At 39.9% G+C, this 15774-nt stretch overlaps 1 protein-coding gene across 10 annotated transcripts in view; it reads right to left on the minus strand.

Moving 5' to 3' along the window:
• The window catches only part of CACNA1C (calcium voltage-gated channel subunit alpha1 C), a 452768-nt gene that overhangs the window by 384597 nt on the left and 52397 nt on the right, over nt 1–15774 (minus strand). For all 10 annotated transcript variants that reach the window (XM_039708368.1, XM_039708366.1, XM_039708364.1 and 7 more), the window contains exon 2: nt 278–599. In XM_039708368.1, coding sequence (XP_039564302.1) covers nt 278–599 — 322 coding nt within the window. The remainder of the gene's footprint in view (nt 1–277; nt 600–15774) is intronic.

Here is a 15774-nt window from a genome sequence, read left to right on the forward strand (position 1 = left end):
ACCTGATACATTGACTTCAGCCCAAGGCCTGGATTCCACCCAAGGCCTGGATTTCCACCTGATACATTGACTTCAATGCGAGGCCTGGATTCCCAACCCAAGGCCTGGATTTCCACCTGATACGTTGATTTCAACCCAAGGCCAAGATTCCAAACCTGAGGCTGGGATTCCCAACCCGAGGCCGGATTTCCCACACCTGATACATTGATTTCCACCCAAGGCATGGATTCCCATCCCCCATGAACAGGCGCTGCCTGTTGGGCCGCGTTAAGGATATTTCCATTCGACGATGCTGATGCACGCCCTCCGGATGGGATTCTTCAGCGTGAGGCACAGCAGTGCCCGGGGAGGACGGGTGGCTGTGGTGGTGCCCTGCTTCTTCTGCTTGCCATACTGCTGCCGTTTCCTCTGCGTGGAGCTGGCCGTGGATATCGTGGCGTTGCCAGCGCTGCCCATCAGCTTGGCTTGCCTGGCAGCGTCGATGGCAGCCTGCCAGGACAGAGCTGCTCCCGGCGTGGGGATGTGCTCTGGGGCAAGCCCTGCAGCTGCATTGGCATTCATGTTGGCATGAGCTGGACGGGGACTCCCATAGTTGGAACCTGCAGGGGAAAAAAAATTTAAAAATTAAATAAACCAGAGATATTTGTCAAGACTTTTTTAAACTGTGGAAGAGATAGCTAACGGTTTTTTAAAACCTTCAGTGTAGGGTGTTGTAGGTAATTCAAATTCTTAATTGTAAATACTACTATGCAATTCTTTGTCTTGCAAGAGATTACCAACAAGACTGATGGATTCTGAGCTATCAGAAGTGCCTCCAATCAATGCAGTCTCCAGACATTCAGAAAAAATAAACTACCCTTTATTTTCTGTTCACCCACATATTTTGCAAGTTGGACTGTTTGAAAGCTCAAAAGCTGAGGCCAGTCTCCATCACCTTCTCACTCAGACACGCATCATGGTGCTATCTGGTACATGGCAAAGAACCCAAACAAAATTGTCAAGTCCTATCACAAAAATCTTCATGCTTCTTGGAGATTACCTGAAGGTAAGGTGGAATTTTGCCAGTAAGCTTAATTCTCCCTGCAAACAACACCTATGTACAGGTCTAAGAACAGCCTGAGCAGAAGGTACAGTGAAGCAGAAACCAGCACACAAAGACACAGCTGGTGGCTTTTGTGCTCTGTATGTTCCTGTGCAGAGAGGTAAGACCAACCACATGTTTAGAAATTTGAACTAATTCCTTATCCTGATAAACTACTGAATCAATGGAGAAATTTATTTTAAAAGCACAAGATAATAAGAATGCTAAAACCTATCAGTCCCAAGTTTTGCAGCTTCTGTAGCCAAAAGTAAGGAAGTATATACATTTCCCCAATCATAATAATGGAATATACAAATATACACATCAGGTGACAAGTGGCTGATCTTGAGAAGGTCTTAGCAGTACAAAAAATAAAGTCACTCTTTCAAGCCAGTGCAGTTCTTCCAGTGTTTCAATAAAGACAGCTAAGTCACCTGTGCCTCTTCAATGAGACTCTTCCACTGACCCAAATTAAATCCTAGATCACTTCAAGAGGAAAGAACTTGGAAATTTCAAAACAGATTGCTCTACTCTTTGGACTATGCTTCAGTTGAGTCCTGCAAGAACTTGTGAAATATTAACTGAATTTTATCCCAGACAATTTACAGAAGAAAATGTAAGCCCTGTTTAAAAAGTGCAACATAGAATCTAAACAAAGTCACAACAGAAAACTCTGATTAAGAACACCTTGTTTAGGCGTGTCCTGTATCACATTTAAGACACTATTTAATTTGTTGTGGACTTGTGAGTTTGCCCATGGCCCATAACTTGAGGTACAGATAAAAGGAGGCCTGAGAGGTCTACAGATCTTATTCCTCCACAGTTCAGCTTCAAAATCCTGCCCACTGCTGATTCAGGAAGAACCTGAATGGTGCTTCCATTGACATCTGAGCAGCAGACTGTGCTTCAGAAAAAGTGCCCACACAGGGGGCAGAGAGTGGAAACCCAGTCAAGGAGTTAGATCACCTGGTTCAAAGCAAGCTCAAAGCCTCCTGTTGACCATGTTCCATTTTAGATTAATATAGAAATATGGTGTTATTAAATAGGACAGATGGCTCCTACAGACTGTTAGACAAAGCAAAGGGAAGACCACTTCTAACACTGTTTCTTTTACGGTATCAGATGAAAGACATTTAAAACCAGGGACTTGGAAAGCTCTTCTTGAATGGAAATAATTACTAAAGATGCATATTTCATAGCTGGATGTGCAGTGCCAAGGTAGCACAGCACTGACTGCACTACAAATGAATGAAAGCAGGTGGAATAAATACAATTACATTGACACACAGAGTGCAACAGGATATGCCTCCACCTAGAAAGCATTCAAGATTTGTGAATTAATCTCACTGAATCACAAGGAAGGACATGATAGAGTCAGATGTTATTTTATGTCAGGCATTGCTGTAAGATTTTTAGGCTGTTACAGTCTCATTACAGAGCAGGGAAATCCAGAGCTTGTCTCTGCTCACTGAAAAACCTCCTAGCTGCAAACCAGCCAAAGGAAGCTGATGAGTAATGTGACTCTGATATGTGAAAGGGAAAGCTGAAAGAAACAAGAAATGGGAAATGGTTAATTCACATCCCTCGCATTTGGAAAATGAAGAAAAAGAGCTTTCAGAATCCTACAGGCTAAGCAGATTTCCTCGATGAAGCAGGCAATCAAGTGGCAGACAAACTTAGTTTTCCAAGGCTAAGCAAATTGTACACAGCACTACTCATGGGATACGCATTTATTTTCAGACTTGTTCCAGATGCAGTTTTTCTCTTAGCATCTATTTGACCTCCCTAGCTTGAGGCATGCTGGAAAGGAAAAATAAATGGAAAATCACTCTAATTATTCTCCAACTCCGGCTCTTTTTTAATACTGACCCATTAGAGTGGAGAAGAAAGATGTGTGTTTTCCAGTAAAAGCAAACTTGCTGATCCCTCTCCACAGTGTTCCTATCATGCTGACTAGACCATGTGCTCCTGTAAATAAACAGCTGCTGCTTCTTAATGAAGACTTTTCTGCAATTTGGGAATGCGTCAAGTTTCATCATTATTACTTCTTATTAGTTAGGTTCCACATGAGGATCCAAGTCATGCATTTTGACTTTGATGTGCCAGCAAAGTTAAGTATCCAGCTTTTGGTGGTTTGATTGGTTTTGCTTCTAATATGATCAGCAGTCCCATAACAAAGTGCTTTGTCTCAAATTAATTTCAAATGAAGAGTCAGTAATGACAGATTTCTATTAACAAATATTACAAATATTGATTACTGATAAGGATCTGTCTGTTTTATGGAGCTCTGAGGCTGCAGACAGGATCTGTAGTAAATGAGAAACGGCAATGACAAAAGACTTGTTCTGGAGGTACTTTGTAGAAATAGCTTGAATAAAAGAGTGAAGCTCCCACAGCTACATTCAAGAACTAAGCAAAATATTTTCAAAGAGAGCACAGCCAAAGTTTCAAGGAGAATGAAATTCCACCCTATAATCTAAATGCTTAGGGTTAATTCCTGGGAAGTAAAGAGAACACAGTTCCTATTGAACTTGTGAGGCACTGTGCTGAAATTTCACTTACAGCACTCATTTCTTCCCCACCACAAAACTTTCCTGCAGCCTGCGAGCTGCAGTTACTGGATTTGGGTGTTTTTTTCTTTTTCCAATGCAGCAGTGAAATACTGTACTCAATTTCCCCACTACAAATAAAGTTTCACACTACCAAATACACCATTATTCAGCTGGATGTTGACCAGATCTAGGAAATGGAGACTGAGCCCCCACCCAAATGCAATAACTCACCAAGCACTGTGATCCACAGCATCATCACCCTGCTAATCCCCACCACCTTTCAGCAACAATTTCCACTGTTGACTCTGTCCAGCTGGTGCACAAAATTCTGCCCTCTCAAGCCCTTCTGTGCTATGGGTTATTAATTCAAGTATCTGAATATAATTAAACAGAAAAGATTATATATGTGAACAAGTTTGATTACAAAGTCTTTAGAAAAGACTTTCACTTCTGAAAAAAATTGCAGATTTGTAGAACTAAAACAGATGCAGAAATAACAGAAACACAGGTTGCAAAAATCAGAGTTAAGTCACAAAAGTAACAGGTATGGTTGCTCTACAACAGGAAATTAACCACATTGCACAAAGTACCGGATGCTGAAAGCTTATAACTAAATCACCAAAATTGTCATTACCAAAACCACTATTAAAATACACAGTGATGACCATTTTAAGTGGTATTTGAATTCTAATACCATCTTTCATGCCACCTATTACTATATCAAAAAAGCATCATTAAAAAACCCCAACCATGCAGTGACCACTTGATACAAGACATGGGCAAGTTAATGACACAATGGAATCTCAGTTTCTGTGGGGTTTTTGTCTTCATCTAATTAGCCATACATTTATTTTAGAAAAAATTGTTCTCAAATTAATTATTTAAATTAGAAATAGACCGATCCTGATGTGGAATGCCATTATTTTTTTCCCCAACATTTTAAAAACAGCAGATCCTAAAATTGCACACCTTTGAACTTTTCCCCAAAGCAGAGGAGAGCTGGGTACAGTAAAAGATGAGATTGGTTAACTCAGTGTCTAACTGCTCTCAGAATGAAAGCAAACTGGAACTAGGAAACTGGTCACATTGCCAAGATCATGTGTGAGACCAGTTCAAGCCCACAGGAAAAATGTTCTAAAATATTGAAGAGAGAGTTGTCAAAATCAGAAGCACAAAGAACACCACCAATAAAAAAATTCAGTGTATGAGATCATCTAATGAGGAAGAACGTGGAAAACATTGATCCATTAATCCATGGGAAAAGGAGAGCATATGATTCCAAGAAGGATTACATTACATTTTTGCATCAATTTTTACTAAAAAAATAAAGTCCATTAAGAGCTGATGACTAGCACTAATAAACCCCAAATCAAAACAGGTATTGTTTCCAGCTGTAAAAGGGAAACAAGCCATTGGATAATGTCCATGCTTTCAGCTACTTTGGTAGCTACTTTGCACCCTAGAATGTCCTAGAATATTTAAAGCACTTTCTGAAGTAACCTCAAAGCTGTTGGCTGCTGGCTTGAACTCATGGAAGACAGAAGAGATCTCAGAGGACTCAGAAACAGTAAGAGGAATCCCCAGCTTAGAAAAAAAATAGAAGGGCAAATTTACATCCAAATTAACTTCAGTTTCAAAAAAGGGAAAAAAATTGAATAAGTAGAATAAACAAGCATCAGCAAGTACTTGCAGGACAAGTAGAAAATGAGCAAGAGACATGGACCTGTCATGAACACATTGCATCAAAAAAACCCAGTTTCTTCCAGAAGTGAGCAACAGAATTCACAGGCAAGGTGAAGCAGTAAGGTCCATGCCTCCTGATTTTATTAATAGTTCTATGAAGCCTTGTATGATAGTTTCATAAGAATTCTAGGGACATAAAAGCTAGGAAAAAAAGGGTATGTCATGAATAAAAAAACAGTGGATGCCTGGGAGCAGTTATCATTGCTGTACATCTAAACTGGAGGATGTGTAACAGGGAGGTACCCAAGAGCCTGCCCAGGATCTGATTCTGTTCCATGTTTTGATTCTGCTCAATTAATGATCTGGATGATTAAATGGTGAATAGTGTTATTAAACAAGCAGGTAACTGTGGAGCTGGGAGGTAAAGCAAATACACTGAAGGACAGGATCTGAATTTAAAATTAACTTCATGAATTGAAGAAAAAGTCTTTAAAAGGGGATGGAGTTCAGCAGGGACAAATGCAAAGTATTTAAGCAAAATGAATCATCTGCCCCAATTATTTTCAGAAAAGCCTTGGGGGGTTTGTATTGGATCCCCACGAGAAAAGAAGTTGATGTTGTCATACAACAGAGCAGAAGTTGATATTGTCATACTGCCTTCTTCCCATTAAAATGCAGTCATAACCATGGAGTGCACAAACAGGGATAAAACCTGAAATGCAGTGTGTTTGCAGGTTTGGCTTCTGCACCCCAGACAGACTGGCTCAGCTCAGGCTGCCCAAAGTGGGCAAGGAAACCAAGCCAAAGCCCGGAAAACATGAGCCACGAGGCAAAACCCCAGGAATGGGAAAGGCAGAACTCAGCCTGCTGCTCCTGGGGATGGGAGGGTGGCATCATAACAGCCTTGAAGCACATCTATATATGCAATATATATTTTTAGATACATATGTGTGCATTTCAGAGAACAGAAAGGTCATATCCATCACTAAACTCACACTAAGCAATGGGTTTTGCAGTAAGAAAAACTCAGGCTGCACCTTCCACACTCTTTAAGTCTGTTAGACCAGGCCAGCAAAAATCTCTATCTGCAATCCCACACCCAAGGTGAGGTTTCTAGGAGTTTCTTTACTCATTTAAAGCAAGTTTGATGTGAAGAAAAGCCTAGGCACAGAAAGATAATGTATTTATTTCATCAGTTAGTCCATCAAAAGACACCCCTCTGAGTAAACCCTGCTTCACTCCAGCCTTCAGAGGATCAGCTACACCAGCACCTCCTATTATTCCTATTATTTTTTTTTCCATGACTGTGTTCATCACTCCATGGTAGGGGGAAGGATGGGGATGCCAGGACCATCAACCTGGAACTCTTTCTTTGGTTTTCAAACCTCATTTTGCAATTTTTAAAAGCCTAATAGACTTTCTAAAGCCTAAATCTTAGCTTAATGGACTCTCTAAACCCTAAATTTTGAAATCCTAATAGACTAACCCTAGTATCTCAGAACAACAGCCAGCTGCATGCAAAATTTAAAATCTTGACACAAAATACACCCACTTATTTATATGAGAAAGCACGTTTATTTCCAGAAATCTTTAGTAACTCTTCAGTTTCCATGACTGGAACTTTCCTACAGTAAATGCAAGGCTGCACTCACCAAAAACTCTTTATTTGAAGCATGATTTTGGTATTTTTTTCTTATTAGCATTTTTTAAACTGTTGACATTAATTCTGATGTCTAACAGCTAAAGTGATACTAGGGTTTTTTCCCCACAAATAGAAGGCTTTTCTGAAGGCATTCTATAAGTAGTAATTATAATGAAAGCTGGATTGCAACTTGCACTAGGGCTTTTTCTATAACAAAATTTATAATAGACACTTACACTTTAAAATATCACATCAGGCTAAGACTCAGTGTAACTTCTAGCCCTGATAACAGAGTTAAGGATTTCTCCTGTAAATTGTTTGGGGGTTTCAGAACGTACACACACAAAGAAAATACATTATTTAAGACAGCTTTTTTGCCATAGTTGAGACTAAATGGGTTTTTTTTAACCTAAAAAAAATTTATCATTTTCAAGAATTGTGCTTCACTCGACATGAGATCTTGGTTTTCCTTTATTTCCCTCCTCAAAAGCAAGGCTTTTTTTTCTGCATGCCATTCACAGAAGATGCAATGAGCTCCTAGCAATGTGAAAAAAGTCCATTTCAATGAAGAGCACAAGTGAACAAACTGCTCTCACTTCCAGTACCAAATGCCTCTAAGTTAAATATTTACTCCTGAAAATTAACTAATGACACTGTGTGGCAAATTATTGTCATTTTGCCAACACTGTTTAGGTTCTGAATTTTCTGAGAAAGGTTCCACATTGGTAGAACAGGCAGCACAGTGGATTTCTGGCTCATGAATGAGGCACAAGACTGCAAGCAATAATAATTCCCTAGGCAATATATTCCCTACTGAAATACAGCATGGGACTGCTCTTCCTTAAAATCACCACATAAACAGTTCTCACCATGCAAAAACCCCATATTTCAGAGTATGTTGCAAATAAAGTCACTCTTCTATATGCATAAATCTTGGATATATAAAAGATCCAGAGAGTGAGATAAAAATTTCTAGGATTTCCGTTACTTTTCTGCTTGAAAATGCTGTGATTTTCAAAGAACACAGCTCAGGTGTTTAGGGTGGTTTGGGGCTTTTGAAGTTTTTTTTGCTTTGTGGCTTTTTGTTTTGTTTTTTGGAGGGTGGGGAGAAAGGAAGGGACGCTGTTTGTTTTGCACTGTAGGCTTTTTGAATAAAAGACAGCACCTTTTACTTGTAGTAAAAACAAATTATATTCCTATTTACTGATAAATTTCAGGATTGAAGCAACTCTGTTCTGCCCCCTTCACCAAAGAGGCATCTCAAACCTTGCCCAGGAGAATCTAGAAAGCTGAAAGTTTAAAAATTCTCAGCAGATACAAAGATCCATCTAGCTTGGGGTGATTCTCCTCTGTAACTATGGATTCAAAAGAAGCAGACTAGGAGGTGAGGTTTGGGGTTTTTTAGAGAGGAGGAAGAGGGAGGAAAGCACGAACCCTACTAAATAATAGGATCACAGAAGTGCCTGATGTGTTGGCAACTGATGAGAGGTAAACTCAGCTGAATCACTCATTCTATCAGGAGATAAATTTATTAGGGTGAGGACAATTTCCTTCAAAACAGTTGCATTTTTTTATATTTTGTGACTTTCAAGGTACAAGAGAGCCCAAAGAAACTCACAAAGAATCCTTTCTGGTTTCTTGACATGAGTTTCTGGTGGCTCCAGAAACCAAGCCAGGGAACACTTTCCTTCAACCACAGCTCAGTGAAACTCAAAAGCAGCAACAGAGGACCAGTGACAAACATTTTTTGTTGATAAGAGGATTTGTATTTGTCTGAGAAAACCCAATTAGCCCCATGTTGGAAGGAACAGAGAGGGCATTTTTTAGAGAAACCCACAATTCTCTTGGGATAACACCATCTCCAGAGGAACACAGAGCACAAGAGCAATGTTAACACCAGAGGACAAGTAAATAAAACCCCAAAGTTCCTCGCCCTGAGGCAGCTGTAGATGCATCTCCTCATGGCATATTGCTTTGATACATCATTTAAAAGTAGGACACCTATTTTTAGGGCACCTGTCAGCACAAAACCTTTGCAGTAACGTGCACACACATCATGGTGAGCTGCTTGGAGGAACACCAGGCTTCTTGGGCAAACTCCAGGCACAGATCCTCAAATGGAAACACCAAGAGAGACCTTTCTTGCTTAAATGCAATTTTTTCCACTGTTTGTCTAAATTATCATTACCACCATTACAGATCCTGGGTGCAAGCACATCTTTGGTAAGATTTCTTAGACTTTGGTAAAATTTCTCTGGGGATTAACTGTAACTCAATAAATTGGATTCTTCTGACAAACCTGTCATCTTAACTGCTTGTCATTTTCTTATTGGTGAATTATTACTCTTCACTTAGTGAGTAACCTAAATATAACCTCTTTATGGAAATTAAGCTCTTACTCTTCAAAAATAATCCTCACCATATTAGATGGTCTCCAGATTCCTTGTCTGAAAATGCAGAGTGGGACAGAAACCAATACACAAACCTGTTAATTTCATTTGCCTCACCCTACCCAAACCATTTAAAAAAGGGGATTTTGTCTAAACCCCCTCCACAGTCACTGCTGTGGTTCATTTCTTCCACCCTTAGGACAGATTTCTGAAATACAAGTGAAAGCAGCTGCTCAAAGTGCCAATCTCTCTTACAGAATTAATCTAAAACTTAAGTTTAATTGCACAACAAGTTTCAGTGGATTAAATGAGATTAAAAGACTCCCATTTATTTGTGGGGAGCACATGCATGCACATGTGCTTGTGCACAAGGTAGAGAGCAATTCTGCAGCTGCTTTTAGCCCAGTTCTGGAGCTGCTTTTGGCCCTAAGCATGTGACACAATTTGGAAAATATGTACAAGCGCATGATATCTAAATAATTCAAAGCCTGCAATTCCAATAGTCTTCATCCTAGAAAAATCAATCACAGTTCTTCCACAACTCATGGTATACTCAGTCCAGAAATAGCAGTCTGTTCCCATTTACAGCAGATGATGGCTAAAAAGCACAAAGGGATCTCTATGTAGGTCTGAGTCTGAGTTACAGACAACAGACATTTCAATAAAGAAACACACACATAAACAAGAAATCAAAATTTGCATCCAGATCTAGATGGAGATCAGACCATAGACAGTGGCAATTCTGACAGGCTGAGGGCTTTTTCTTCCTCTTGCTGTTCATGGAGTCAGCTGCACAAAGCCAGACAGCAGCAGAGCTTGTGGGGAAGAGCTTAGCAAGTGGAGAGAAGGAGAGTGTAAATCTAAATTTCCTATACCAGCCATAAGCACTGGCTGCCAGCCCTCCCTCCCAGTGGCCATGCCCACACCAGGAAGTCATTAATCCGCATTATGACACAAAAACTCTGATTAAAAGGGACCTCTGAGGGCCATCTGCTCCACATCCTCCTCCTTTTTTAGCCCCCTCCTTCCAAGTGGTCAAATTTCATCGACCTCTTTGGCTCTCCAGCCAAACTTTGCAGCATTATTGGTATCTCTGAGTCTGTGCAGGGAGATGAGAACTCACCCAAATCAAAGATTCATTCAGGTAGTAGCCATACAATGTAAGAGAATATATCTATAAATACATCTCAATATATAATCTCTCCAATTTCCAGAGGTACCTACTACATGATCCTCAGCGAAAACCAGACATTAGCACACACATGCAAAACAGGCACTTAAAAACTATTTATTGCTTTCCAGAAAGGCAAAAATTTATTTTAAGCTACATTTACCTAATCTTAGATCATGCATGCAATATCCTAATAAATTAAAGATGCACTCCCTTCTTGAAATGCAGGCAGGTTCAAAGGAAAAGGTATTCATAAGATGCTTCAGTGTCAAAACTGACTTTTATTTTAGCTATTAATCTTAGTGTTCTAAAAACCACATTTTTCTATTTTTAAAATCTGATTTTTTTTCTTCCCCTGCTGCTTCAAATTATACCAACAAAACATCACCAAAACCAATTGAGGAGGAAAGTTTTGAAACAAACTGTACAAAAAATAGACAATGTTGGTGTTTCTACTAATTTAATTAGTAGATTAATGCTATCTCATTTTTAATAACTTTAGACAAAATAAAAGTATTCAAACAGGAGGGCTCTTTAACTTGGCATCATTAAGGTGCTTGAAAGAGATCATGCAAAAAAAAAAAGGCAAAATTTGAACTGAGGAAAGAATAAAAGCTTCTTCCATTCTCTCCCTCTATTTCCTTTCATCCACAAAATCTTCCAAAAGAGAATGCTTATACAACATACTCTGCAAACCAAGGAAAAAGAAGTCCTTGTGAACCTCCCCTCAAACAACCCCACAGAAAATTACCAACCACATGAATGTAAGCCATGCTATACAACAAAACAAAACAGTGGCTTGGTTAATATTCAGGGTGATATTAAAAGATAACTAAAAAAATACCCAAACCCATTCATTTACTCCAACTAGACCATCGTGCTCTAGAGGTATTATAGCATTAACAGATTTAGAATCATTTTTATAGCACTTTACATAGAGGAAAAAATAATTCTTCTGGGTTGTTTGGTACCTAAAGTAATATGTTCTCTCTCCAGCATGCAGACTTTAATATTTATTTTAGATCCTGGTATCTTCTTGCTGAATGTTCCAAGTCTAAATATTAAGCATGTGTAATATACAGATGCAAAAATAAGCACTCTTGGCTTGCTCTGCTGGTTGTGAGCATTCCCAACCTAAATAAGGCACTAATCAGAAGATTGCAACTGCAGCAAGGAGGGGAGCTGAGGGTGAGAGATAATAAGGGATGGGGAAAATCAGCAGGAAACAATCTTTGCAAGCACCTGTGTGAGGAAAACCAGCATCTGCTTTACATCCCAGGCTGAACACTGTCACACGTAACCCCAGAATAGTTCTTGAGTCACTGGGTGAATACACAAAGATAGTTAAGCCTCTTCTCTGTGACCTTTTCTACAGTGGGTGCAGACAAATGTTTGAGGCAGTCTTTGTGGATTCTTTCTAAAAATAAAAGCTCCTGTTTATATAAAAGCAGACCCATTGATCATGGCTGAATTTCCACGGTGGCACGAGCAGATCCACGCCAGGTCTGCAGAGCCCAGGAGGCTCTGGCTCAGCACTGCCACTGGGAGAAGGCTCTGGCTGCTGCTCCAGCTCTGCCTTTGGACTTTGTAGATCTCACCAAAGATGGTGAAAACTGAGCTTTTTGTGTTCCTTTCTTCCACACCTTGCATTATCAGCATCACAAAAGAAGCAAGGTATTTCCAATAAACCACTCATCTGATAGCATCTGAATGCTGGTCAAGAGAGTCTGTGTTTCTATTGCTCATTAGAGAACCAAAAAAAAGAGGAAAACACAAAAAACTAAACCAGCAAACTAACAAAAACATAACAGAAGGTTTCAAAACATCCAGCTTATTTAAAAATTGCCATAAGTATTGTGCCCTCCCTGTTTGAAGGAAGGAGGTGTGTGCAGATTAACTCCTCTTCCATGACTGAGCAGCTTTGTCCTTGGCTTTTTTCATTCTGGACAGAATGAACCAACACACAGAAATACAGCCCTGAACAACTTCCAACCTACATGCAAGCCTGAAAGTCCAGGGAACTGAAAAAAAGAGGTATAAGAAATGTAGAGCAGGACAATATCTTCAATGAAAGACTAAAAATAGCATCTAGTCTTATGTAAGAGAGAAAGAGCTATAAAAAATTGATCAGAATTAATGAGCATAAGCACGTGAAAGATTTTTGACACACCTCATGACCCTTTCAACTTAATGGAATAACCCTTATTATATTCAATATTTGGTAGCTATAAGTAAGCCAAGACAGATGTCAGATAAGGTGTACACTGGTAAAAAAAGGAGCAACAACCAGTGGAAACTGAACTGTGAAATGTCAGGGGTCCCTTCCTGACATTATTCCACTTTATCTCCCCGGGTCAGGTCTGCTTAATTTTATAGCAACCCTTTTGGTGATCAAACAGCAGCATTCAGAAAATTTTGGGAGAAATTCTTCAGCCTGGCAGATGTCCTCAAAAATCACAGACAGCCCAAGGACAGCAGGAAACTCAGAGCTATCAGGATGATCTTTAAAGTACACCAATTGGAAATGTCTCTGTAAAATGCATCTTTTGCAACATATTGAGGCCTGCAGTGGGATAAATGCAACATTTTCACATGTAGACTGGGGATCCCCATTGTCCTGATTTCAAGTTATTTGCAGCACAATGGCTTAATCAGAAAAGTAGTGTTACAAAAACAGTTACATTATTTTAAGCAAATTACTCCCACTTAAATCCATACATTTCCCGAAACATTCTCTTGTTTTGAGTCATTGTATCATTACCAGGCACAGACAGTAAATGAGCATTCAAAAGCAAATGGTGAAACGATGACAAGAAAACATCAGAGACAACCCCATGCAAAATTACAGAATAGCATTTCAAAGAGGCAAAACATATGTTTGTGATTTCTTCAGAAAGATTAAACTGGAAGCCACCAATGGTAAATACTACATTTGAAGGCTGTTATTTAATTTAAAAATCCGCTTGCTTCCTCTTTTCAAAATTCAGATTTCACAGCTGAGTTCACAAAGTTCAATTATTTCACCAGCACCTCACGAGAAGGGCAAGCATTGCTTTGAGCTGGTCTATCCCATTTCATGTGCCAGTTTCTGCAAGGAGAATCTCTGGCTGGTGCTCTCCAGGAAGCTTGAAACATTCCTCACAAATCCCAGGTGCTGTGGCAGAGCCTTTCTCTGTGGGCACAGCAGGATTTGGGTACTACAGAGCTTGTGCAAAGGGCAGCATGACAGAGCCAGAGCTGCAAATCCTGGGCAAAGAGTCCCTGAAGAGATCATATGATACAGAACAACTTCATGTCCCTGCCTGTGGCAGTGAGAGGGAGAAATTTGAAAAGATGCACATTCTTTGAGGTGATATAGTAGCACAGATATAAAGAAAGACTGTGCTACCCTTTATTTATGATGATAAAAGCTTTCTCTGCCAAGACAGGTTCATCTTTTCTTCTGATGTCACCAGAAGTATTGCTCCCCTGGCCGCATCCTGGGGGACAAGGGCTCTCCCTCTGGCTGGAAGCACGGTTCCAGCATGCTCCACCTGGAAATCCAGGCTCTGGCAAGCAGAATCCCACTTGCCAGGTTCAATAAAGTCATCAGGTTCATAACACCAAATGAATTTCACAACTCAGTTTATCTTCTCTTTGAGACCCTGCTAGAAAAGGACTCAAAAATGCCACTCTCAAAGCCAGGCACTCTGCATTTGCTCACTGTGGCATTCACATGCTCTGGAAAAATCCCTTTGCCCAGGATTTTTCTCCTGGGAAGCTGAGAAGCCTCAGAGGAAAAGGAAAACATTTCTTATCTCATTTGCTTCTCCTGTGTTGTGCTCACATGTGGAATGTGTTTGGAGATTGTTTACCCACAGGTGATTGTTGCATTGGTTTCATGTGAATTGTTTTGATCTATTGGCCAATCAGGGCCAAGCTGTGTCGAGGCTCTGGAGAGAGTCACAAGTTTTCATTATTATCTTTTTAGCCTTCTGTAAGTATCCTTTCTGTATTCTTTAGTATAGTTTAGTATAGTATTCTTTTATATAATATAGTATCATAAAATTATAAATTAGCCTTCTGAGAACATGGAGTCGGATTCATCATTTCTCCCTGCCACAGGGATCCCTACAAATGCAATAGCTCACCCCAAAGCACAGCCCACACAAACCAAAGGGTCAGTGCAGAGAAGCCTCTCTGCATTGCTGTCACCCAGCTGTTAATCTTTCCTGAAGAATTTGATAATTCCAGCCAGCTGAGGTACCCACACTCACTAGCCAGGAAGCAAAGCCTGAACGGATGACACACAATTCCTCTGATGCTGTGTCTTCTGCCACACTTGCCATCCCTCTCTGACACTCCCAAAATGCTCCTCTCTGACTCTGGAAATTCCATCTCCCTCCTGAAGCTGCCTGTTCTGCATTCACAAAGTTTCCCACTCTTAAACATAATCCCAGGAAAAATGAATTGTTCTCACAACACAGGGATTTAGCAGGGATATTCCTCAAGAAGCAGCTTCCATGAATTTCCAGCTGGGATTTTTCCCAAGCTGTGATTTTCCTTGTGCTTTTCTTTGCCAATTTCTGTTGTTCAACAGCATGGATTCAGGCAGGAACCATGCATTGAATGCACTTGCATTCACACAGGCCACCTCAAAGACAGGTGACATAAAACCAAAATAGTCACAGAACTCCTGTCTTCCCACTATGCCTCTGTTGTTGACAACCAAAATTAGAATCAACACACATGCACAAGGTAGAATTCAGTTCAGTAGTTCTAGCAATCTGAAATCTGACATTTAGTCTAGCTTAGTCACCAAAGCTTTAGCTACATAGTCAAGGCAGAGTTAAGTAGCTCCCAAAAAAGCAGCCTACTCCACCTGTTTCACGTATCTGTAATGTTCTTTGGCCATGGCTGCCTTCCTCTCCACTGACTACACAACAGCTCTAAAGGATTAACTAGACAATTTAAACACCTACAGTGAGGTAAAATGAAATCTATGCCAAATGATCAATTTTACCATATGAACAATAACAATTCTTAGAATGAAAACTTAGAGTGTTTCTCTCTTATTTCATACTACTCTATTTCTTTCAAAATCTTTCATAACACAGCTAGATCCTTCCAATCACTTATTCATTCTGGTCCACTAAGCAAATTATACTTCTGCCTGTATATACACACAACTGTGTAGGCACAGTGCAACTGCAGACATCTCCAAGACATTCTAATGGCTCCCAAGAGTAGATAATTTTTTTTCCCCAGCTATTTGG

This window comes from Passer montanus, unplaced genomic scaffold, assembly GCF_014805655.1.
Source record: "Passer montanus isolate IOZ18808 unplaced genomic scaffold, ASM1480565v1 scaffold20, whole genome shotgun sequence".
Lineage (NCBI taxonomy): Eukaryota > Metazoa > Chordata > Aves > Passeriformes > Passeridae > Passer > Passer montanus.